The sequence below is a fragment of the Ursus americanus genome, chromosome 24 (genome assembly GCF_024610735.1).
Source record: "Ursus americanus isolate L20-20 chromosome 24, mUrsAme1.1.p, whole genome shotgun sequence".
In the NCBI taxonomy this organism is placed as follows: domain Eukaryota; kingdom Metazoa; phylum Chordata; class Mammalia; order Carnivora; family Ursidae; genus Ursus; species Ursus americanus.
The window spans coordinates 7,232,461-7,256,049 of NC_142150.1; the positions used below are offsets into that span (position 1 = coordinate 7,232,461).

A 23,589-nucleotide genomic window follows, 5' to 3' on the forward strand; every position below is an offset into this window, starting at 1 on the left:
AGGCCAGAATCAGGGGTGTCCTCCTGGCGGGCCTGGATTCTGTCTTGCTTTCTGCCACAGACCTGCTGGGGGCCACGGGCAGGGCATGGCCTCCTCTGATCCTCAGTCTCCCCATTGGTTGGCATGGGCTCCTGGTCCCTGTTCGGTCCCCCGGTCCCAGTGTCGTGGGCAATGAGGGAAATGGAAGATGAAAGTTGTGCGTGCAGAGTAGAGAGGCAAGGAGGGCCGGTGACCTCTGTGGTGGGGAGCCAAGCAGAGGCACCCGAGAGGCTGACAAGAGTACCGTTGTGGAGGGGGTTGGTGGGCAGGGGCCAGGTATCCCAGCTGCGGGCCTTGAAATGCCTTACTTTATAGGGGACATGCAGGCACGGCGAGCATTGGCCGCAAGGGCCAGGCAGACCCTAGACGCGGCTGGGGGCCCAGGGCTCTTGTTGGTGCCAGGGGGCAGTGCCTACTCGGGCCGGCCTGCCCCGCCAGGCCGACGCCAGGCTGGGTGGGGACGAGCTAATATTAGCTGGGGCAGCCCCAGACAGCTGAGCTCAGGGGGCCCCAGGAGCTGCACTGGGCCCAGGCTTAGATGTGGCTTTGGCCTGGGCCACAGCAGCCAAAGGAAGCTTCCTCAAGCCTGTGCACGGCCCTGGATGCCCCTTCGACCCTGGCCCGGTCCATACCTTCCCCAGACCTAGCCTGGCGGCCCTGCTCCTGATCCACTCTGGCTCCGGGCCTGCCCACAAGCCCCTGGCCCCTGCCCATGACGTGCCCCCACCTTACCTCTTTGCTTCACCACCCGTAGTGCAGGAAGGGACTTCTCTCCCTACAACTCTACTCTACCCATACAGACGCTCTGTGTGGTTTCCTGCCAGGGGCTGCTGTTAGTATTCATTGGTTCCTTTGTTCATGCAACGTATGTATTGAGTGCCTACTTACTGGGTAGCAGGCACTGTTCTAGAAGCTGGGAATAGGGCAAAGAACAAAACAGTCAAAACATTCCTGCCCTCAAGAAGCTTCCATTCTAGTGCAGGGAGAATACAAAGAAATAAATGGATTCATGAATATGAAGTGCGTCCAAGGGTGAGGTGTGCCATGGAGATCTATCATGGAGGTGGGGCCCAGGAAGTGCCGGCAGGGGGTTGACTTTAACTAGGGTGGCAGGAAGGGCCTCCCTGTGCAGGTGGTGTTTCAGCAAAGACTTGAAGGCGGTGAGGGAGGGAGACATGTGACATCTGGGGAACAGAGGCCATGAGCGGGTGCCTGTGCCTGGGGGTCAAGACCCAGAGAGAGGCCAGTGTCCAGGGCTGGGCTTAGAGAGCCGAAAGACAGTGGTAGGTCAGAAAGAGGAACAGAGCTCCCCACAGCCCCGCTGGGCTCTTGGCCGCAGGGTCTTGTCCCATGGGCTCTCTGGGTGTGCTAGCCTGGCACTTGGCTGTGTTTATGTCTCCACCGCTGTCCTCTTCCCTCCCTTTCCTCCCTCCCCTCCCATGGCCTCAGGGGCTGCACGGTCCTCATCTCCACGAAGCTGGGCCTCAGGGAGGGGCTCTTGCCTCACCACAGTGGGGGACCTCTGTCTTTTCCCTGAAGGCCAACTGTGCCCGGGGATGGTGGGGCCACACAGGGCTGCCACAGGCTGCGGGGGACGCTGTCCTCTCAGGGGCTATGGGACTGGAGAGATGTTGGTGTGGGAGCCAGAGGTAAAGGGCCCTTCCAGACAAGGATTCTGTCAGCAATTTCCATTCACAGAGCCCTGCACGGCTGCTTACCTGCTTCTCTCTCCAGCCGGGCTGAGAGAAGGTGGTTAGTGTGGTGTTGACGGGCCAGACTGGAGCAGACGGCCTGGGTCCAAACTTGTCTCTACTATTGGCTGTGCGACCTCTGTAAGCCTCAGCCACCTCAGCTATAAAAGGGGGGAGACAAAGAGTTCCCCACTTCAAGGGGCTGCCATGAGAACCCAAAGAGATAAGGGGACACCATTTAGCACGGTATATGGCACGACACAGGTGTTCAAGTCATGCCTTACTATTCTCACCATTTGGCGCACGAGGCATCTTTCTGGGATGCCCTGCAGATGCTGGCCTCTCCCATCTGGGGGATCCTGAGAACGTGAAGCCAATGTCTAGAAGGAGTTGCTGTAACCAGGAGGCTTCGGTGGTTCCCCAGGGATCTTCTTTGCCCATGAGGGTGGTAGGGCGGGGAAGTGTGACTCCCTTGGGTCTTGTCACCAGGGCAGGACTGTGAAGATATTTTAGACCACAGCTTCCCGCCAGGGCCAACATCTTACCACTTAGAGATTCATGTTTTATGCTCAGCCTCAGGGGCTCTCTTAGCAGCTGTGAGGAACACGGTCACCCACTGGGCCACCTGGAGCCACCCTCAGAGCCCTGGGATGAGGGCTGGGCTCCTGGTAGCACATGTGGCTGGCGCCTGCTAGGGGCCAGCCCCAGGCGGTGTGCTTCTCCCGGTGTTGCCATGGGAGCTCCCACCTTGGTGCCTGAGAAGCCCACACACATGGAGCATGGCCCTCGTCTTTGGGGCCTTAGTTTCCTGATCTATAAATTGTGCGTAATGGTCTCACTTACCTCTCAGGGCAGCTGGGAGAATCCACTAAGACAGAGGCAGAAAGATGATTCGCGAGGGAGAAAATATGGTTCGAAGCAGGGCCATGTGTGCCAGAGACCGCTGTCTCATGGGCAGGGCAAGTGTGAGGAGGGGACAGGTAGAGGCGAGAGCACAGGCCTTGGACCTGGCCGGGCCTCAGTGTGGGCTTGGGCAAGTGACATCTGGCCAAGCCTGTTTTGCTCCCGTGTGACATGGGGACGAGCCTCAGGGCGAAGCCTGAAGCATCGTGCCTAGCGCACGAGACATGCTTGCCTACCTGGGACGCCTCTGAGCCTGTTCCTGGGTTCCGATGCCCCAGGGAAGCTGGCACAGTGAGGCCCTGGCTGAGCGCAGAAACAAGGAAGCGAGCTGGGGAAGTTTGTCCGGTGGCCCTGCAGCCTCAGGGGCATGAACCACTGTCACCAATGATATACTTAGCAGCACAAAGGTCAGAAATGCCAGGCACCGGCTTCTCTTCTAGGCGGCAGGAACCGTGTCTCCCGAGGCCTGGCTGTCACCAAGCAGATATTTTTTTCCGTCTGGCAGTCTGGGGACCTGAGTAAAAGCCTCGGAGTAAGGAGTCACCGTGGGTTGTACCGGCTGGCCAAGTCTTTCCATGTCTGCGCTCTTTCCCAAACCTTGTTGGGCTACCCTTGGAAAATCCCACCCAACCTGTCTTTCCAGACCACCCACCCTTGGCCTCCAGGCACATCAGCCTTTCCCCTAGCCTATTCTGTTCCTTCTCGAACAGTCTGCTCTCCCAGAGAACTTTTCTTGCCCTTGATGCAGCTGCCCTATTGAGGTTGCATGTCTCCCCAGATCAGCTGCAGCCTCTTTGAGGATGAGGGCCGGGTCAAGGCATGGTAGTTCCTGTTACATAATATGGACTCGATAAACCTTTGCTAAAGTGACATACTTCACCACGGCCCTGTGAGGTCAAAGGATGAGATAGCACCCCCATTTTATTGATGAAGGAACAACTGGCCGGAAGAGATTAATTCATTTACAAGGACCATCCAGTTAGTGAGTGGTGGAAGAAGGACTAGATCCCCAGGTCTTATTTGGGCAATGGAGAAGGCCAACTACAGCACTGCCATGTTCCTTCCCGCTCTATTATGCTAAGGTTCTGTGGTCAAGAATAAGGTGGTTGGATGGACAGATGGGTGATAGACAAGTGGATGAAAGAATGGGTAAAAGGATGGGTCCATGGATGGATATGGACGAATGGGTGGAGGATGTATGAATGGACACCCCGCTGTGTGAGTACCTTGGCAGATGGGTGAACAAATGGATGGTTGTAAGGATGGATGGATGGATACATTACTAGTCGCTTGGCTTCAAGGCACGAAAGGAAGTCTCACCTCTCATTAACTGAAAACATCCTAAAGGAGAGGACTGGGAAGCCGAAAACTTCAGGGTAGAAGGCAGGGTGGAGGAACCTAGCCCCTGAGTGGAGAAAGTCTGGGGTGGTTTGTGGAGCGAGGAAGGTTGGAGCTGGGGGCAGGGTCTGGCCTGGGAGACCGGGACACTCTCAAAGGTGAGAAGCTCTGATCGAGCAGCCCCAAGACAGGCTGGAAAGAAGTTGAAGTCAGGGCCATATGACCAGGGAAGCCTTGGGGTCCAAGGTTTTCCAGGCACCCTGCAGCCACTGGAGCGCAGACAGTGAGGGGGGCTTGGCCTCGGAATCCCAGGCTGCACAGAGCATACCTGTGATTTCTGTCTGTCCTGGGGTAGGGAGGCCACTCTTCCTCCCTAGGTCCCCAACCTCCAATGGCAAGCCCCTCTGATAGCCCCGGCCGGATGTGTGCAAGCGGACAGTGCCGCTCTCCCGGCTGAGGAGTGGGCCCTCCTGAGTCGCCTAACTCAGCTGCACCAAGATGCACCGTCTTCCCGCTGCTTCTTGTCATCAGTTCCCGGGCTCTAGACATGAGCTCCGAGGCTTTCATTTTAATTACCTGGCAAGGGCCAGTAGAGGGACCGCAGCCGTGGGTGCGCGGTGGTAGAGCTTGGCAGGGCCTGGAAGCTTAGAGGGTGCTAGCCTAGAGCGCATTCTTCCAGCCGGAGCTGAGGATCTCCATTTGCACAAGGCACTGAGCTGTGGGCTCCAGGCTCCCTCCCAAAGCCCAGAGCATTCCCCAGCACCAGGCTGCACCCCCCACACTTACACTGGCCCCAGCGATCTCCCTGGGAAACCAGGTCCCAATGAGAGAGCCTGGTGCGCCGCTAACCACTCATTACAGTCACGGCTGCAGCTAAGTATAGCTCCAGCACACACAAGACCAAGACAACAAGGGAAAGGCTTTCCATAAAAGAGCTCCACATGCAAACACACAAACATCTGCACGCACATGCTCCCCACGCTTGTGCATGCCGATGGCCCTGGGCAGCCACGGACCTGGACCTGCACCAACACCAAGTTTCCCTCCCTCACTCGGGCTTTCATTGCAGAAATGTGTGTCGAGGGGCGGGGAGAGTGCTGGAGAGCGTGTGTTCTGCAGTCAGACAAAGCTGGACTTCCATCACCTCCATCACCTTCCAGGTTCCTGATCCTGGGCAACCTAGCCTCTCCATGCCTCAGTTTCCCTCTCTATAAAATTGGGTTGGTAATCACAGTGCAGACCTCCGAGTTGGGGTTGGGGTCGGTGAGATGGGGCATGTATGCGTGCTCAGGATGGGCCTGGCTCAGAGTAAGTGTCAGGACGCGGTAGATGTCTGTATCCTCACTACTGAGTACCTAGTCCGTGCCTAGGTCCGTGCTGGGAGCTTTATTTCAAGCTGTTTTTTCTGGAGGTGGTTGGGAAAAGCGGTGCCTGGTGTATAAGAGGCACTCAGTAAATATTTGATGATTGAATGAATGAACCAACCATGAAAGCTGCATCAATGGATGGTCGGATGTCCTTGGAGCTTTCTCCTCGGAGGAGGCATCCGCCCTCCCTTGTCTCTCGGCCAGGCTGTGTCTCCAGTAGGATCTAGAGATTCTTGTGGGTAACATAGGGATCCCAGGGGTAGAGGAGGGGCTCCAAGGGGTCCGGGTGCACCCCTGCCCCATTTTGCAGCTGGGGAAACGGCCAGCGGGCGGTGCCGGTCCCCCGTGGACGGGCAGAGTAACCGTGCAGCAGCAGGCAGGACCCTGGCCGGGCAGTCGGGCAGCTGGGGGCCCCTGGGCGGGCACGAGGCAGGGCTCTGCTTGCCGAGAAGGGGCTGGAATTCTGTCCAGCCAGGGTAAGAGTAGGAGACCAGCTTCGGGATTTAAAGGTACTGTCACCGTTCCCAGCCTTTGAATAGGCCGGCAGCTAAACTGCCTGGGCCATCTCCTCCCGTCTCACCTCCTCAAAAAGAAAGTGACATTTCCTGGTGCTTTTTTTAAGCCCTGGCTGGCTGGGCCTGGCCCCGGGCGTGGGGTGGGGAGGGGGTGGGTGGCACAGGGAGTCACACAGCCCAAGTCTCTCCTCACCTTGCGTGATCTCAAGGCGCTGGGAATAGACAAGGTCTCATCTCCTTGCCATGTGCCCCGGATGCCAGCTGCCGCACTCCGGGGCCGGCATGTGGGTTTTGAATTCCTCGTCCCCATGCCAGTGATGCCCCTGAGGCAGGCCTCGGGCTGTTGCAGTCCACAGGCCGGACTGCTGGGGGTGGGGCATAGGCCCGTCCCCCCTCTCTGAACAGGAACCTTCGCGCCTTCGTGTCCACTGGCCTTACTCATTCCTGGTCATGGCCGGTGGGCAGCCAGGTCTTTACTGCCTTTGCCCATTGTCCAGAGATGAACATGGTTGTGCCTGCTGCCAGGGTAGCCGCGCGTCTGCTGTCAATGAGTGTACGCATTGCCAGTGTAGACACGGATCTGCTCTCAGTCACTGTGCCCATTGCCAGTGTAAGTGTCTGTGGAGCTGAAGCTGATGAGGACGGAGCTGGGTGGTTAGTGACCAGATGAACCACAGATGCATAGACAACGGTGATCCTTTTACCCGTGTCTACAGAGATCTACTCTAAGTGCGGTCAGTGCCGGCGTAAACATGAGTCTGAAATCAGTCTGAATACCTCGCCAGTGTAGACGCAGGTGCTGTGTCAGGGAATCAGTGACGGGGTACGCTACCTGTGCAGATGAGGGGACATGGGCACCAGAGGAGGGAGGGGTTCACTTCCTAAGGAGGCCGAAAGGGGTAAACGTCGCTGTGCCCATTGCATGGGTAGAAGGACTGAGACAACCACACGAAGGACATATACCTGTGACCTTCCCACAGAAGGGAGGCTGTGCTTGTGCATAGCTGTGCTCTTGGTCCCCGAAAAGGGGGCCCCCTTTCCCTACTAGTGTGAGGCACGTGGCTGGGCCTGACCGTAGGGCCAACCCCAATCCCCAGATGCAGCCACTTCATGAAACTTACGTTCTGAGGTGGAAGAGAGATCAAAAGTAAATATCAGAAGTAAGTAAATCAGACGGTGTGAAGTACCGACAGTCATCCGACTGGCCACTCAATGTGCCCGGCTGCAAATTACACATCAGTGAGGCTGGGGCGCCAGTGCTCCAGGATGGCCAGTGCTGTGAGGGGACGGAGAGGGAGGATGCTCAGATCAGTGGGGGGGGGGGGGTGCTGGTTGAGAGTAAGGCTCAGGAGGTGCCGAGGAAATGAGCTGTGAGGATACCTGGGGAAGGGCGTCTGGATGGGGGGAACAGCCAGTGCGGGGGCCCTACGGCAGGCGTATGTCTGGCATGTTTAAAGAACATGTTTGAGGAGGCGGGTGTGGCTGAAACAAGCGAAGGGGACAGCGGCGGGAGAGGAGCTTGGAGGGACAGTGTGGGACCAGAGAAACGGGGAGCCTGTGCAAGGGTTTCGAGCAGAGAAATGACCCCAGCGGATTTATATGTTAAAAGGATTATCTCGCTGCTCTGTTGAAAACAGTTCTCCAGCACCAGGAATAGTGGCAGCTGGGAGAGCATAGTCGAGGGGGAGGTGATTGCTCCTGCCAGGGACAGAGGTAGAAACGGGGGTGCTGGGCAGGTGGTCAAACTCTGGATTCGTTTCAAGCTTAGCCAGTGGGCTTTCCTTACAGATTAAATGCGAGGTACGGCAGAAAATGAGGTGTGAAGGTCTGGGGTGAGAACGTCCAGGAGGATGGAGTTGCTGCCTCATGCGGGGGAGAGGCCGTGGGCAGTGGGGGTGGTATGGGAGCTCAGGCGGCACATCGAGTTGGGGAGAGTGCTATCAGACCTCAACCTGGAGTTGCTAAGGACTTGGACGCCCAAGTCCTGAGTTCAGGAGAAGGGCTGAGCGGCAGGTAGACATTTGGGAGTGTTCAGTGATATTTGAATGGGTGATGGTTTTTAAGCCTGGAAAGTAGGTGAATCGTTAAGGGAATGCGTGTAGATGGGGAAGAAGACCAAGGTTCTGGGGCATCCCGATAGTTCGAGGCAAGGAGAAGAGGTTGGCAAAGGACATCGAGAAGGAGCAGCCAGTGAGGTAGGAAGAAAATCAAGAGGCGGTGGGAGCCTGGGAGTGTGACAAAAAGGAGGGGGCGATCAGCCATCTCAGATGTTGCTGATGGTCAAGGGATGTGAGGACTGGGAATTGTTCCCGTTCTTTCTGCCTAAATTGCTCTTCCTTGCAACCTGTATTCCCCCTCGTTGATTCTTACGCAGCCTTTCAACCCCTGCACAATTGTCACTTCCTCCTGGAAACCACCCTAACCCCAAGCGTTGTTGTTAAAGCCCATCGAATGCCTCGTGCTTCCCCCTCAAAGCCCTCATCACCTCACATAGATACATATTTGCTTGTATGGTTATTTGATAAATGTCAGCCTCCCCTGCCGGAGGTTATGACTGGTTTTGCTCGCTCTGTGCTCAGTGCCCTGCACAGCCCTGGGATAAGGCATAAATATTCATTGGCGAGAGAGCAGGTGGACAGTCCACTGTGGTCCCCCCTGCACTGAATCTATTACCCTCCCTGAGCTGTCCCTCTTGGGGCCATCTTTTTACTCCCCTCCTCCCAACACATAAATATGTACACACATGCATACCCCGTTGGGAATCGAGACCACTAACTTGATGTAAAAACACAAGTGGACCCTGGGAGCAATTGCCCATTAGATTCCTAGTGGGTATACGATAGAGTTGGGGACCTCATTTTTCTCATCTGTCTAATGGGGGCAATCAAGACTGTCCTGCGGATGGCCCAGCTGTTGGTGTGTGTGTGTGTGTGTGTGTGTGACATTCATATGTGATTCAGAATGTGAAGATGTGTTGTAAAGTGTCGACAGCTATACCCAGTGTCATCATAATGGGAAGACTAATGTCCTCCTCCCAGGCTACCTGGATGGACGTGGAAGAGGTTTATAAATGGAAGCCCTGGGACATGGTGGTTTTAGAGTCAGAGAGACCTGGGTTCCAATTCTGCCTACCCCTTTCAAGCTCTGTGGGTTTTGGTTTTTTGGCACATGTCTTAACTACTCTGAATCTCAGTTTTTTTATCTGCAAAATGGAGGTAATGACATCTTCAGAGAAGTTTTTGAAGATAAATGAGATCATGTTTGTAATGGTGACCATTATTACTTTATAGCGGGGCACAGTGGGGCTCAAGAAAGCTAAATACTCCTGCCGCTGAGGTTGTTGTAGGAATCAAAAAGGGTAAAGCGTGTGACATATTTAGCCACATGCAGTGAGTGCTTAACCAAATCAGGCTCTGAAACAGGGGAGTGGCCCAGGAGAGGGAATGTGCTGGAGGCCAGGGAAAACCTGGCCTACAGGAGGGATGGCTCAGAGGTGGGTCCTGAGGCCCATCTGCAAGTGTGGGCAGGGCTGTCCCAGGTAAGAGGAGCAGGTGACCCCGGAGGGCAGAACTGGGATCGCTGGGAGAAAGGCAGGGAGATTGACTTAAACACAACATAAATGCATATCTCTAGAGCTGTCCAAAGACAGGATGAGTGGCCTTGGGAAGTCCCCATCATGGGTGGTCACCAACAGAGACATCTGGCTCAGGGTTCCTGCAGAGGGGTTACTGAATTGTCTGCATGGGAGGCCTTTATCTCCTAGATGGGGCGCCTTCCTACTCTTTCCATATCCGGGAACCTCAGTCACATAGTTCTTTTCCCAATCTGTGGCACAAAAAGGTTTGAGGCACATGGGACACTCCTACAACAGAATCCATAGAAATAAAGAAGAAAGGAAAACATGGGAGTGGTATAATAAAGAGAAGAAATAGCAATACCCCGCACCCAGGTGAAAGATGAAGTCAGACTTGAGTACCAAATGTCGTTGAGCTCCCTGGCAGCCAGAGCAAAAGAGGAACTATGAAGGGTTCCATAATTTATCATTTATGAACAGAAAAGTCGGCAAGTGCAGCAGAGACACACAGCGAAACACAGTTTTAAGCCCTGAAATAGAACAATTTCCTGCATGGAATACTGGTATTTCTTTGAGTTTAACATGCCAGTGGGTGAGGATATGTGCTGTCCGGTCTCCCGGAGGGCTTCTCAGGTCACAAGAGTGGGTGGGATGTGGGCTCCTGGTGGGACCTTCTGGGGCCCTGACAGCCAGCCCTCCTGGCGTGGGGGAGTCGAGGGGCACTCGGGGACAGCATGGCCCCACTCCCCTAAGGCACATAGGCCTGTGTACCTCCCTGGGGCTGACTAAGGTCCACACCGAGCCGAAGCAGGCAGGTCTGGCTCTCGGGGCACAGCTAGGCTAACCTGCACCGTGGATATCCTGCCTGGCTGTTTAGGGGGGCCCACGGAGGCCTAAAGTGCGGGGCTAGGGCAGGACTGAGGGCCCTGCTGAGGACCTCTGAATGCTTGGGCAAGATTCTCCGCCTCTGTAAACCTTAGACTTCTTGTCTGGAAAGTGATACCAATAGAACTTACTCCTAGACTGGCGTGGGGTTTAAATGCCCCGGTGCATGGATAGTGCAGGCAGCAGGGCCTCCTCAACAGCCAGAAGCCGCCGTCCTCAGCCTCCATGTTATCACCAGAGTGAGGCCGGAATGCCAGGAGCTCTGGCTCCCACCCTGCTCACTGTGTGATCTTGGGTGTCCTTTCCCTCCAAGCCTCCTTTGCTCCCTGCCCCATGGCAGGGGCTCACGCGGATAACCACGTGGAAGTGGGCATGGGAAGTCACCATTACCCTGCGGAGAGGGCCTCACCGGCGGGAGGCCAGAGCGCTGGCTCTTGGACATGGCTTTGCCTTGGTCTGTGGCCCCAGGAACAGGCTCTGGAGGCCACGCCATGGGCTCTCGTGAGGCTCTCATTTGCTCCCGGTCTGTTAGCAGGCAAGTGGTAGCAGGAGCAGAGAACATTAGAGAGCATTAGGGAAAGAAACCTGAAATTAAACACATTTCTCTCGCTAGCAGTTGCTGCTGCTCCTTGCAACGACCATCCCCCCCAATAATTCAGGGGGAAAAAGGCTGTGTTTAGATTTTTGTGGAAGGAAGCCTTGGCCCAACTCCTAGAATCCCAATGTGCAAGGGAACTGGCAGTCTTGAGGTGTCTCCCTATCCCTGAATTCTGCCTTGGATTTGGGGAAACCCGAAACACCTGGCCTTTTCCTCCAGGACCCCCAGTAGCATCTGACTTCCCGGGCTGTGTTACTATTATTGTCGTAGTCCCCGCTTGAAAAATGATGGGACTGAGTTTCCCAGAGGTCACTTGCCTACTGCAGTCAGACAGCCAATGGCAGAGCTGGGACTCCAGCTCAGGTCTCTGAAGCCAAGCACGGGGCTCTTCGCCTTCTGCCACGCTCCCTGCTTCCCAGTTCCCAAGGTGTTCCGGGGTCATGAGCTTCATTCCGTTTTGAGCCTCCTGGCACTTGGGTCTCAGCCAGCCTCACGCATCCCCGCCGCGAGGATGGGGCTGGGAGGCATCACAACCACGGAGGGCCCAAGTTGAAGGTCCGTTTCCGGTCCCACCCACAACTGCTGAATCCGTCGCTGAACACGGGGCCAGGGACTCTGCATTTGTGTCTCCCCCAGGTCATTCTCCCCCAGCACATCCCACCACCATCCTCTCCCTCACTCAGGCCTCAGTCCACTCCTGCCCCCTCTGTGCCTCCCCGAGCGTCTCCAGGGAGGGCTTCTTACTTCCCGCTTCCCCATCCACCCTTCCAAGGGGTCTGGCTTTGGCCACCACCAAGTAAGCTCTCCTTGGTGCTACATCCAGAGACTTCTCCTCAGGAGACACCCCTCCCCGTGTCCTCCAGGACCAGGGCTGGCCCTGGTTGGGCAGACGGGTCCCCATGCTGCTCAGCCGGGCCTTCACAGGTGCGTGGACCCAGCCTCACTCATGCTGCATGATGGCTCTCTGTAGGTCAGTGGTGCTGTGTTGAGATGGGGGGGGCATGTCCACCTCAGTCCCCCAGGTGCCTCCCAACTCCGTGCATCTTGTATCATGACTGTAAGATTCTTCACTTTTCTACGTCTGAGATGCTCTGATCCTAAGCACTTTGTTGTGATGGGACCAGGGCAGGAGGGCCCACAAGGGCCAGAGGTGAAGTGTTGGTGTGGGGTCCAAAACGATGTGTTTGAACCCCTCCTTCTTGCTTTCTGTATTATTTCATTTCTTTATCACAGCCCCACCCCGGGATGTGGGGTGCAGGGAAATGTTCTCCCAGCCCCTCCTATCCAAGAATGAAGGCTCAGAAAAGGGCAGTGTCTTATCCAAGGTCACCAGCCAAGTCAGGCCTCAAACCAGGGTTGATCCTGAATTCAAGATCCTGTCATTTCTGCTCCGGCCACTTCCTCCTTTTGAGCTGGGGTCTGGAAGGCAGGCGGGGCCTGGAGAGCAGAGAGGCCTGGGAGGGCGTTTCAAGCAAAGGCTCCGAGGTCGAGGCCATGAACACGAAAGGTCCAGGCTTCAGCCCAGCACTGACCCTCTCCTCTCCACTCTACCTTGAGAGCTCTGCGACCTTGGGCAGATCCTTTTCCTTGTGGTGCCTCCATTTCTCCATTCCTGCCACAAGGGGCAGCTTTTAGGCCAGAAACTTCTGAGGGCTTCCTCTTCCCTGGTGTTCTGGGTTTCTAATGACCATGTTTTCACAAGTCCAAGGTACCATCGATCTAAGACAGGACATGAGTTAAATGATAGCACACTGGGGACCTGGTAAGACATACTATTTTAAGGATGTGTACATTTTATGACATATTTTCGTTTCCAAAAGTGAAAAAAATATGTGCATCCTGGAACGCAAGCAACACAGGAACGTCTGCCATCTCCAACGTAGCCAGCCTAGCGGTCGGGGCAGCCCTTTCTGGATATGGCCTAGGCCGAGAGTCATGAGTGAATTCAAGGAAGCATCTCTCTGGAAGGCTGGAGGCCTGGGCACGGCCCTTTCTGGCCTTGGTTTCCCCCACTGCCCAGGCTGGGTTCCAGGAATGGGAGGGCCAGTGCGGCGGGGTGAGGGGCTTCTGATCTGAACACAGCCCTGCCTCCCTGTGGCCTTTTCTCTACTCCTGCCCTTTCTCTCCTCTCTCTCAGTCAGAGACAGTTCCAGAGAAAGGAACACACCCCCAGGCTAGTGTGTGAATGACCATCTCTGGCATGGAAAAGGGTCATGGCCCTGGGCTGGGTCTTAGCTCAGATAACAGGTGTACAGAGTGCTTAGCCAGACCCTGGTTCCCCTAGGAGCTGGCTCATACGTGCCCCACCCCCATACTATCCCAGACCTGTCCTTACACACACAAGCACACACACCACACCTCCTATGTGTCCTAATACACACACACGCTAGTGCACACACACACTTCTACCAGCTGTAGGAACCACGTACACTACACACGGCGACCATTTACACAAGCCTTTCACACATGCCTGAAGTCAGGTCGCATAAACAGGTGACACATTCTCACCATGCACACACCCACTCCGGATTTACGGTCTCTCCCCCTCCCCCAGTATTCTCCCCCAAACACGGACTTGCCCAAACAGGTGCCCACTCGGCCTTGTTATGTTCTCTGCACAAACTCTGACACACCTCCACTCACACCCTCCGTGTAGCATCATGGAGGGCTCCCCCACCCCCTGCTCCCTGAGCTGGGTGCCAAGGGGGGAGGGCTAGTGAAAAGGAACAGGGGCAGGGCGGACCCGGATGCCAGGATGGACTGCCCAGGGCCCCCCATTTACTGATGGACCAAAAAGGGACTGGATCCCCAAGAGCCCCCTCCCTAGTCGCCCCCTTGCAGCCCTCAGCCAGCCCAGCAGGCTGCGGGCCTGCCCAGCCCGAGGAAGTCCAGACAAGTGTAATTCAGTTTCCAAATTCAACTCGACTGACAATTTATTTAGGCCAATTGGCCATCCCGCCTGCTCCGTATCACTGACTCCGCGTGGATTAACTCAAACGCCGTAAACCCCCGCTGGGCAGATTCAATTAGGCGAAAACACTGACCTGAAGCCTCAGGGGGCTCGGGGCCTGGACAGCAGCCAGGGCTCCCTGATTAGCCCCACTGCCTGCAGCCGCACCTGGTCTCAGAAGGGACCAAGTCCTACCCTCAGTATACCAGTGCTGAATCTGAGGCCCAGAGGAGGGAAGTGACTTGCCAAGGTCACACAGCACGTGAGCGCCAGCCCCGAATGGCGGTCCCTGCACCACGTTACACCACCGCCTTGTTCCTGGAACGCCAGACTGCAAGAACGCGGATGCCACCGTGAACCCCTGAACGATTCTGGAAGGCAAGCACAATTTTCTACAGATGACTGTGGCATACATAATTTATAAGTGAAAGTCATAGCACATATTGGTCATTTTAATAGATAGTAAATTGCTTCTCTGATTTATGGTTTCAGGGGTGGGGTTACCATAAAAATAACTTGGTGATTTATAAAACATCTTCTTAAGTCAACAGATCTTTAGTAGGTTTGTCTGACTTTACAGCCAACAGCCTCACCACCCTGGTTACCATAGAAATGGGATGCCTCGTTCTGTTGCCATGGCTACCACTTTCTAGAACACAATTGGTGGGTCTTTCACAGTTTGTGATTTGGTTCTGGGGGAAAAAAAGAAGCTAGGACTGCCAGCTTGGGTTTATGCTGCATTATCAGGCGATCTTGCCTGTGTTGTCTTGAAATTTCACTGGGTGGCCTCTGAAGTGGCCAGGCTGGTGACAACTGTCCCTGTCCCTGGGTTGCCAAGCACAAATACCCCCCCCCCCCCAGCAAATGAGCACCTCAGGAGACACCGTCCTTACTGTGGCCTGGATCCTGGGTGTGGGGGGCAAGGCTGCCGCTGAGGTGGGCTAGGGAAAGGAGACAAGGCCTGGGGGGGAGAGGGGAGGAAATCAGGAAGCTGGGGGCTGAAGGGCAGATGTAGGGGCTGGAAATCCAGGCGCTGGCACCGTCACCGTGGGGAGGCAGGCTGATGGCGTCGGGGAAGGCCGAGGAGGAAGAGGCGAGGCGGGCTGGAGTTGCTGCCCTGTGGGAGAGACAGACACTGAGTCAGCCACACCTGCAGGGGTGAGGTGGGCAGAAGAGGGGCTAGCCGGGTGGCCATGCCTGGGTTCTGTTGTACCCATAGTGAGTACGCTGTGCGGCGATGGCTGCCGTGTCATCCGCGTGCTCCACGTGTGCGTGCACAAGTGCTGCGAGGGGCTGCAGGGTGTGCACCTGCGTGTGTATGTTTCCGTAGAATCCGTGGGTCTCTGTGTCATCCCTGGATGTGTGGTCAGGACCCTGGGCTGTAGTTTGTGTGGCTGCACCGACAGCATATGCGCTTAGGTAAGGGGTGAGGTGTGTACCCTGGGTGGTTGTGTGTGTCCGTGGTCTCCGGGTGACTGGAGATTGGGAGGCAGACAGCTCACGTGGGGTGCAGCCCCTGCGCTTGCCTATAGCCCCTACGGTCCTGGAGCGTCAGCCCGGGATTGCTGCCGACATGGCTCCCAATGTCGTGCTCCTCCCCAGGGCTCAGCCAACCCCAGGAACGCCCCATCCCCGTGCACGTCCCCAGTCCCTCTGGCTGAGCTCCTTGAACAAATTGGGGTCATTCGTCTCCCAGCCTGCCCTTCTCTGGGTCTGTGAGGAGGTGGCCAGGTGGTGACACAGGCGAGCCCATCCAAGGCTGCTGTTGGCAGTGATGAGTAAGGTGGGGGCAGCCTCCCTGTGCCTGGGGCTGCTCTTGCCCCGGGAGCTAGCAAGTCCCGGGCAGCTGGGCCGGCCCAAGAACAATTCAGGTGTGGCTTGGCTCCAGCCTGTGGGGCCAGGCACCCCAGTTCTCTCCCTCACTGGGAGTGGGCATAACCTGCCCTCTGGGAGTCTGAGCTGTGGGTGCCAAGCTCCAAGACGGAGGCATCCAGACAGAGGGCCAACTACCCAGTTGCTTTGGCAACTCTGTGGCACAAAGAGTTTAGGTCCTAGAGCTAGATGAGCTTGGGTCCAAGCCTCAGCTTCATCACTAGCTCTGACCCTTGGTTTAGTCTCTGACCTCTCTGTACCTGGGTTTCCTTTCTGGCGCATAGTGGTCTCACTATGTCGGTGGGAGGACTAAAGGCGCAGAGTGGATCCTTTGCTTTGGCAGGTTCCTGCTCTCTCCTTCCTGTGCTCAGCTCCCCGAGGATGGCCAGAGGGAGCGGGGACTCAGCTGGAGGGGAGCTCTTGCTGTGGCTGCGCCATGGCAGGCCTGCTGGCCTCTGGGCATACGAGAATGCAGCAGTCTGAGTAGGCCAGGGCCCCTGCCTCCACAGCCCTCCTAAGGGCCCACTTGGGCCTGGGTGTTGCTGGGGCTCGGCCTGTTCCCGGGGACCAGGCCGACCAGCCGCAGAGCCCAGGCAGGGCAGCAGGCCTGGCTTCCACTTCCCTTGCTTCCTCCCAGGAAAGGAGTCCTAGTGCCTGGCTCTGGGCTGGGCTGAGGCTGCCACCCCACCCCCACCAACTCCCTGGGCCCTGGGGCCCAGAGAGGAAAGAATCTAGACAGGATGTTCCATTGATTGCTGAGAACCGGTACTTTCTCCTACCCGAATTGTATGAGACCTCTCAGGACCTCAGTTTTCCCATCAGGACTGGGCTGTGAGAGGGGCAAGAGGGGTGAGAGCTCTGCGGGCCTGTGGGAGCACCTGCAACGTCAGTGCCCTGTTGGGGCTGTTCCCATGAGCCTCCCCAAGCGCTAATGAGCCAGCATTGGAGACAGGCTTGCTGCCTCCTTGGGGGTGAATTTAGAGACTCCTTGGGGGGGAGGTCCCTTCATTTGCTGCCTTGTTAGGGCCTCAGCTCCAAGAGGAGCCTCACCTGGAGAAGGGGTCCCAGGAGCAGGGCTACTTAGAGGGGCGCTGAGGGATGAATGGGTTTTTTCAGAGGTACAAAGACATGGAGATGGGGGAGACACAGAGAAGGAGGTCAGAAATGGCTGAGAGTTGCATTTGGCAACAATTTTGGGTGTGGGTAGAGAGAGAGTCCTCGGAAGTCAGGGAGGCCAGGCACAGAGTGTCTCCTGTGTCAGGGCCTTTCTCTGTGGGCAGCACGGTCAGGTGGCCTGGGCAGACAGCTGGGTGCCAAGGGGTTGCTCCCTCTGGTAGCTGTATGGAGACTAGACTGGCGACTGAGACGCTAAGCCTAACGCCTGCTAGCTTTGATGGCAGTGGTCCTATTGAGAGAGGGTCATGTGTGAGCAGACAGGGACAGAGGAGGATAGAAGTGGGAGGGTGTAAGGGGGGGAAGCCATGGCTGATGGGGCAGTGAAGAGGGGAGGTGCCTCATGCCTCCCGCCCTTGGCCAGGATGCGGAGCCCAGGGATGCGATGGGCCCCGCCTCTCCGCAGTCCTCAGACACTCACAATGTGTGTGTCCTTCGCCTCTCTCACAAAGTCCTGCCCTTGGGGATCTGGTGAATGCCAAGCCCTAAGACGGGGCCCTCCAGAGGAACCCTGGAGGCAAATACCTAGCATTTCGGAATGTGTTTTTAGCTCAGAAGCTCTGGCCACGCTGGTGACAGAAGGCGCTCTGGAGCTACACGAACGTGGGTCAGAGTGGTTGCACTTGCTTCCACTTTGCTTTCCTGGTCCGCTTCTGGGGTGACCCAGGTCTGCACCGTCTGGACCCTTAGAGAGCTGTTTCTGGAGCTGAAGACCTGGCTTAGTCCCTACCCTGCCCCACCTTGTCCAAACCCCAGCTGCTTCACAGGGCTGAGGGAGCTTCTCTTTTCAGTCCACTGCATTGGACTTGACTTTGCGTGCGTCCTTTACCCTCAGCTGGGCAGGGAGCTCCCCAAGGCCGAGGCTTTATTCCACTCTGCCTGGTAAAGAGTAGAAGGAAGAAAGGTTGGATGGATGGATGGATGGATGGATGGGCAGGCAGGCGGAAGGAAGAAAGGGAAGAAGGAAAGGAGGGAGGAAGGAGGGAGTGAAGGAAGAAGGAGGGAAAGAAAAAAGAAGAGGGAAAGGAAGAATGAATGCATGCATGATGGATGGGAAGGGGGAGGGAGGGAAGAGAGAGGAACAACGAAAGGAAGGAGTGGAGGAAGGGAAGAGGGAAGAAGGAGGAATGGACGTGAGGATGAAAGGGAGGATGGGAGGGAGGGAGGAGGGTAGGGAGGAAGGATGAGGGGTGGAAGAGAGGGGGAAAGGGAAGAAGGAAGGATAGATGGGTGACAGGAGGGCTCGATCAGTGGGTGGAAGGAAGGATGCACAGGGATCGTACTTGATAGCCGTCCGGGATAAAATGTTGGAAAAGCGTACAGTGCTCTAAAGCCAACAGGACTATGAGCATACCGTAACGCAGAGAGACGTCTTCCCGTCCGGGCCTCAGGCTTCCCATCTGTAGCATAATTTCTAAAGGCTTCTCTTACTCTCTAAAATGCTATCTTTGTCCCTTCCCCTTTTCTCTCCCCTTCCTCCAACCCAGAATGTTCCTTGAAAGGTCCACATAGTTCTTGGTTTCTAGATCCATGCCAGGTTAGGTGCCAGATCCCATGGCTATGGTCAACCCAGACAGGGCTGTTCTTGGACATCCAACGCTGCCCCCCACACCGACTACCACCACAAGGTGGAGGGGTGCACCCGTGCAGTTGCTAGAAGCAGCACGGCTGCCTCTTGTTGTGGAGACAGGGTGGGGCCTTGGCATTCCTTGAGGTTATCCGCGAGGGCAGCTCTGGAGAACACAGGGGCCTCCCAGTCCAGACTATAGCCCGGGGCTGCTTCCAGAAGATGGCCTTGCTCAGGACACTGTCTGTCTTGCACAGGCTGGCAGAAGGGGCCCCAGAGGGGAGGGGTACTGTGGGAACATGCGAGCAGGGATGACTAGCTGGACTCCTGGAGGAGAACCGACTGGCTGGGGTTCTTCTAGAGCTCTGGGGGACCCAACTAGAGGCTGTAAGAAGAGGCCTTGCCTGGAATTCAGTCTGAACAGGAGAGATAGCTGCTCGACTCTCTTTCCTCAGGTACCCATGTCTGCTGGGGGCTAGAGAAGCCCAGGGTCATCAGATGGGGCCACCAAACCAACCAGAAGAGCTCCTGAAGCTTTCTCCAGGGGCTCAGGGCCAGAGCAGGTGGCCCCAGACAGGCTGGGTCTCCCCGGCCGTTTCCTTCTCACTGGTGGAGTCTGAGAGGAGGAGACACCCACATGTGTTTGGAAAGCCCCAGCCCTCCAGTAACTCCTTCCTCCCTTCCACCCACTCCCCTACCCAGCAGGAGAGAAGCAGACCCTGTGGTTTTGGTGCCTTTGAGGACCGCCGGTCCAATTCTCCTTCTGAGGCCTGAACGTGCAGCACAGTATTGCTGACAAATGAGCATTTAGCCTTGATTTCAGGACCTCCAAGAATGGGGAGCTCCCCTCTAAGCTGGCGGCGGGAGCTCCTAGGAGGACAGATAGAGGGGGTGTAAAAGGCATCCTAAGGCCTTGAGGCAGATATCTATCTTTTGCAGTTCTAGACTTGAGAGAACCCGAAAGAGACCACATCAACGAGGTCCTCATTCCTGAAAAAGATTGAGAATGGACTGTGGTAGGAAGAGGAGGGCTGGACCATGTGGCCACTGAGGGGCCAGATTCCATCACAGCTGCCCCTGCTCTTTCCTTTGCCACCTTCGGCCTCAGCAAGCTAGGCCACTTTTAATACTCAGACTGGGCTAAGTGCTTTACTAAGTCACCCCCAAATCACAGCGGCTGAACACATCAGTAGTTGATTTCCCACTCAGGTATTTAGTGGATATCTTTCTTTTCAGGGACTGAGACTACGTCCTTGCGGTGACCCTACTGGCCCCTAGGACGTCAGCATGTAACTGGCAGCTGGGGGAGGAAAGAGGGCCTGGAGGATTGAGTAGAAAGGTTCTAAGTGCCAGGCCTGTCATGAGCGCACACCCCTTGCGTGCACCGTCCACTGGCCCCGGACCCAGTCACGTGACCCCAGCTGCCCCGAGGAAGCCCGGCAAATGGCGTCGAGCTGTGCATCCACGAGGAAAGGAAAGGCATTTGTGAAAATAAAGCAATCTCTGCCACAACTTCTTACCTCCCTGAGCCTCCTCACTCGGTGCTCTGAGGCGGGAAAGGTGGCCCGTCAGTTTGGCCCATGTTGGAGGGGGCGCTGGGCAAGCGTCTTCTCCTGGCCTGGCTTCTGACTGGACCCCACGCCCAGGCACCCCAGGTTTCTTTGCTCTGGGTGGGAGGGCCTCCCGCTGACACTGTGTTTCTCCTCCACAGTATGTGGCCTTTGCCTCCCTCTTCTTCATCCTGGTCTCCATCACCACCTTCTGCCTGGAGACCCACGAGCGCTTCAACCCCATCGTGAACAAGACCGAGATCGAGAATGTTCGGAACGGCACGCAAGTGCGCTACTACCGGGAAGCGGAGACGGAGGCCTTCCTCACCTACATCGAGGGCGTCTGTGTGGTCTGGTTCACCTTCGAGTTCCTCATGCGTGTCGTCTTCTGCCCCAACAAGGTGGAGTTCATCAAGAACTCGCTCAACATCATCGACTTCGTGGCCATCCTCCCCTTCTACCTGGAGGTGGGCCTCAGCGGCCTGTCCTCGAAGGCCGCCAAGGACGTGCTGGGCTTCCTGCGCGTCGTCCGCTTCGTGCGGATCCTGCGCATCTTCAAGCTGACCCGCCACTTCGTGGGGCTGCGCGTGCTGGGCCACACGCTGCGCGCCAGCACCAACGAGTTCCTGCTGCTCATCATCTTCCTGGCGCTCGGCGTGCTCATCTTCGCCACCATGATCTACTATGCCGAGCGGATAGGGGCCCAGCCCAACGACCCCAGCGCCAGCGAGCACACCCACTTTAAGAACATCCCCATCGGCTTCTGGTGGGCCGTGGTCACCATGACGACGCTGGGCTACGGAGACATGTACCCGCAGACGTGGTCCGGCATGCTCGTGGGAGCACTGTGTGCGCTGGCGGGCGTGCTGACCATCGCCATGCCCGTGCCCGTCATCGTGAACAATTTTGGGATGTATTACTCCTTAGCCATGGCTAAGCAGAAACTACCAAAGAAAAAAAAGAAGCATATTCCACGGCCGCCGCAGCTGGGATCTCCCAATTATTGTAAATCTGTCGTAAACTCTCCACATCACAGTACTCAGAGTGACACATGCCCGCTGGCCCAGGAAGAAATTTTAGAAATTAACAGAGCAGGTAGGAAACCTCTTAGAGGCATGTCGATCTGACCTTTCACCTCCGCCCCCCGTAGCGATGATTCCAGATTCAGTCAGACTGCTTCCTTAGTTCCGTGGGCAACCCGGGACCGCGCACTCAGTCTCGAGGTGTGGAGCCCGGGGGCCCAGGGAGATGCTGGGCAGCCACATTCACAAGGCGAGAGCCTGCTGGAGGAACCTCACTGGTGGCCCTGGGTAAGGAGGTTGGCGCGCTGGTCTCGTGAGGTTCGGAAGAGACGACGTGGCCCGCGAGGTTGCATAGGACTCTCTTAGCAGGAGCCCAGGGGGCTGCTGCTCGGCGGGCAGGAGGCAAGCGTGAGTCTCTGACTCAGGCCACTGTCCCGGTGCCGGGGCAGGGCAGGGGTGGGTGTGATTCGGAAATGCCAGACAGCTTCCGATTTGGTCTTGACTCGGCTCCCTTCAGGCTGTGCAGACAGCACAGTTGGTGCATGGGATCGGGCAGGAGGGTCCTGCAAAGGCAGCAGCAAGGATTCTCACCACCCCACCCCCCCCAGAGCCTGTGCCCATAGCTGAGTAGAACTCCTGCTCTGATTCCGGCTGCCTAGCTCCGGGTGCGTCCTCGGAGACGCCTGTAGCCCTCCGTAACAAGCTTACTTACCCCATAGCATGCCGAACCAACTCATCTTCCACCACCACTCTAGAGTTTAGCATTTATCTTTAGGAACCTGTTGGAGCGACTCTAGCTTTCACGTTGTCTGTTTGGGTCGATGGTCGAGAGGGAGCTTCCGGTGGCCTTCTGATGGAAGCAGCTGGTGAGCGAAAGACTAGAGGGGGCCACCACCCCGGGCAGCTTAGATGAAAGCACTTACAGACCAGCAGCCACCTCCCACCGAGGGGTCTCCCCATGTCCGGCAGTAGGGACAGCAGCAGCAATACGTGACATCCAGACCCGTGTACAGCCACGTTCCCGTGAATTGGGGGGGGGCAGGGGGAGGGGGGCCACGAAACAATACTAGTCACCGTGGGATATATTCTCATATTCCATGGCTAGTGGTTCGTTCTGGGACTATCTCAGTTTTATGAGAATCTGCACTCGCACATAAAGTTGATCACGGGGCTCCGGTCCGAAGATACAAGCCCATAGTCTACCTCCACCCAGGGAACACCATCGACTTATTCTGTGGACACAGGGATTTCAAGGGAATGAATGACCCAGAGAAGAATGGCAACACTGAGCTGAGACGTGCCAGGGTGAGGGAGGCCGAATGAGTGACAGGTAGCATTTAGTCTATGGAGGACGTCCCCGTGCCTAGGTCTGGCGGGCTGGCTCAGACCTGGAGGAGCAAGGTTCCCCCCGGTTTGGGTGGCCTCACCCAGCGGATGAGTGATTCTTCCCTGCTGACACGCCCACCACCCCATCCTGCTCCCGATCCGGTTTCATTGCACACCTGTGCGGCCTAGCGCAGAACCCCCAAGGCCCGCTTCTCTGCCCGTGGGGGCTCTCCTGCCCCTTCGTCTGGTCCCGTACCCCTCCCTGCTTCCTGGATTCCTGGAGGCACTCAAGAAGAATGTGGTTAGTGTCCCGGGCTGGGCCAGGGGGTGGGCGAGGGTCTCCGAGGCTGGAATAGGGGGCCTGAGGTAGGGCTGGGCCCCCTGGCCAAGGTATGGCCCCTGCTCAGCGGGGGAGGCACAGGCTAGTGGAAAGCTCCGCCCCACCTCTCTGCTTTGGATTAGGTGGACGTTTGACCTCAGGAGCCACCGTCCTGGCAAGGAAAGTTCTGGGGCTCTGGGGAGGGTCTGGGCTGGCCTAGCCCCCACCTTCACTCCAGGCCCCAGCAGGAAGAGCTCAAAGCTGGGTGACATCACCATGGCGCTACTTGGGCCTTCTGTCACATCCTCTCCAACACTGGATATATCAGGTTCAGTGCCCCAAGCTGGGGTGCCCAGGCCAGCCTACCAAGGATCCCCATTTCACTCCAGTCAGGCACAGATTCCTCTGCACTCCTAGAAAATGCCAGTATTCTCCATGCGGTGAGAGCACACACACACACACACACACACACACACACACACACACACGCACACACACGAGTGCACGTATGCCAAGTGCAGACGTGTGTGTCCTGACGTGCACACCAGCTAGTCCCAGAGACACAGCCCTCTTCCCGTGCTGCAGCAGACCTGTGAAGCCCTTTCACTTCTGTGGATCCCCTGGGCCCCCCAGCCATGGCAGCCCTGCTCCCGGGAGCCTCCTGGCCCCTGGCCCCAGATCTCAGGGACCCAGAGAGCTCTGGCTCGGGCAGTCTCTGGCTGAGGAGGGATTTGGGGGCCTCCCAAGCTTGCCCCCAGGAGCCCAGATGCCCAGACCTTCCTCCCTTTCTCTCCCCAGCCCCACACTCTTCCCTCCTTCCCTTCCCAAACACTCACTCGCCCTGGAGGTGTTGTCCTGCTGTCCAGACCTGTCCACCATGGCTCCCAGACCCCTGAGCCT

The 23,589-nt window shown here is 56.8% G+C and overlaps 1 protein-coding gene across 1 annotated transcript in view; it reads left to right on the top strand.

The window, feature by feature from the left end:
- Positions 1-23,589, top strand: part of KCNC1 (potassium voltage-gated channel subfamily C member 1) — a 43,628-nt gene that overhangs the window by 12,187 nt on the left and 7,852 nt on the right. The window contains exon 2 of the mRNA XM_045796609.2: positions 20,184-21,117. Coding sequence (XP_045652565.1) covers positions 20,184-21,117 — 934 coding nt within the window. The remainder of the gene's footprint in view (positions 1-20,183; positions 21,118-23,589) is intronic.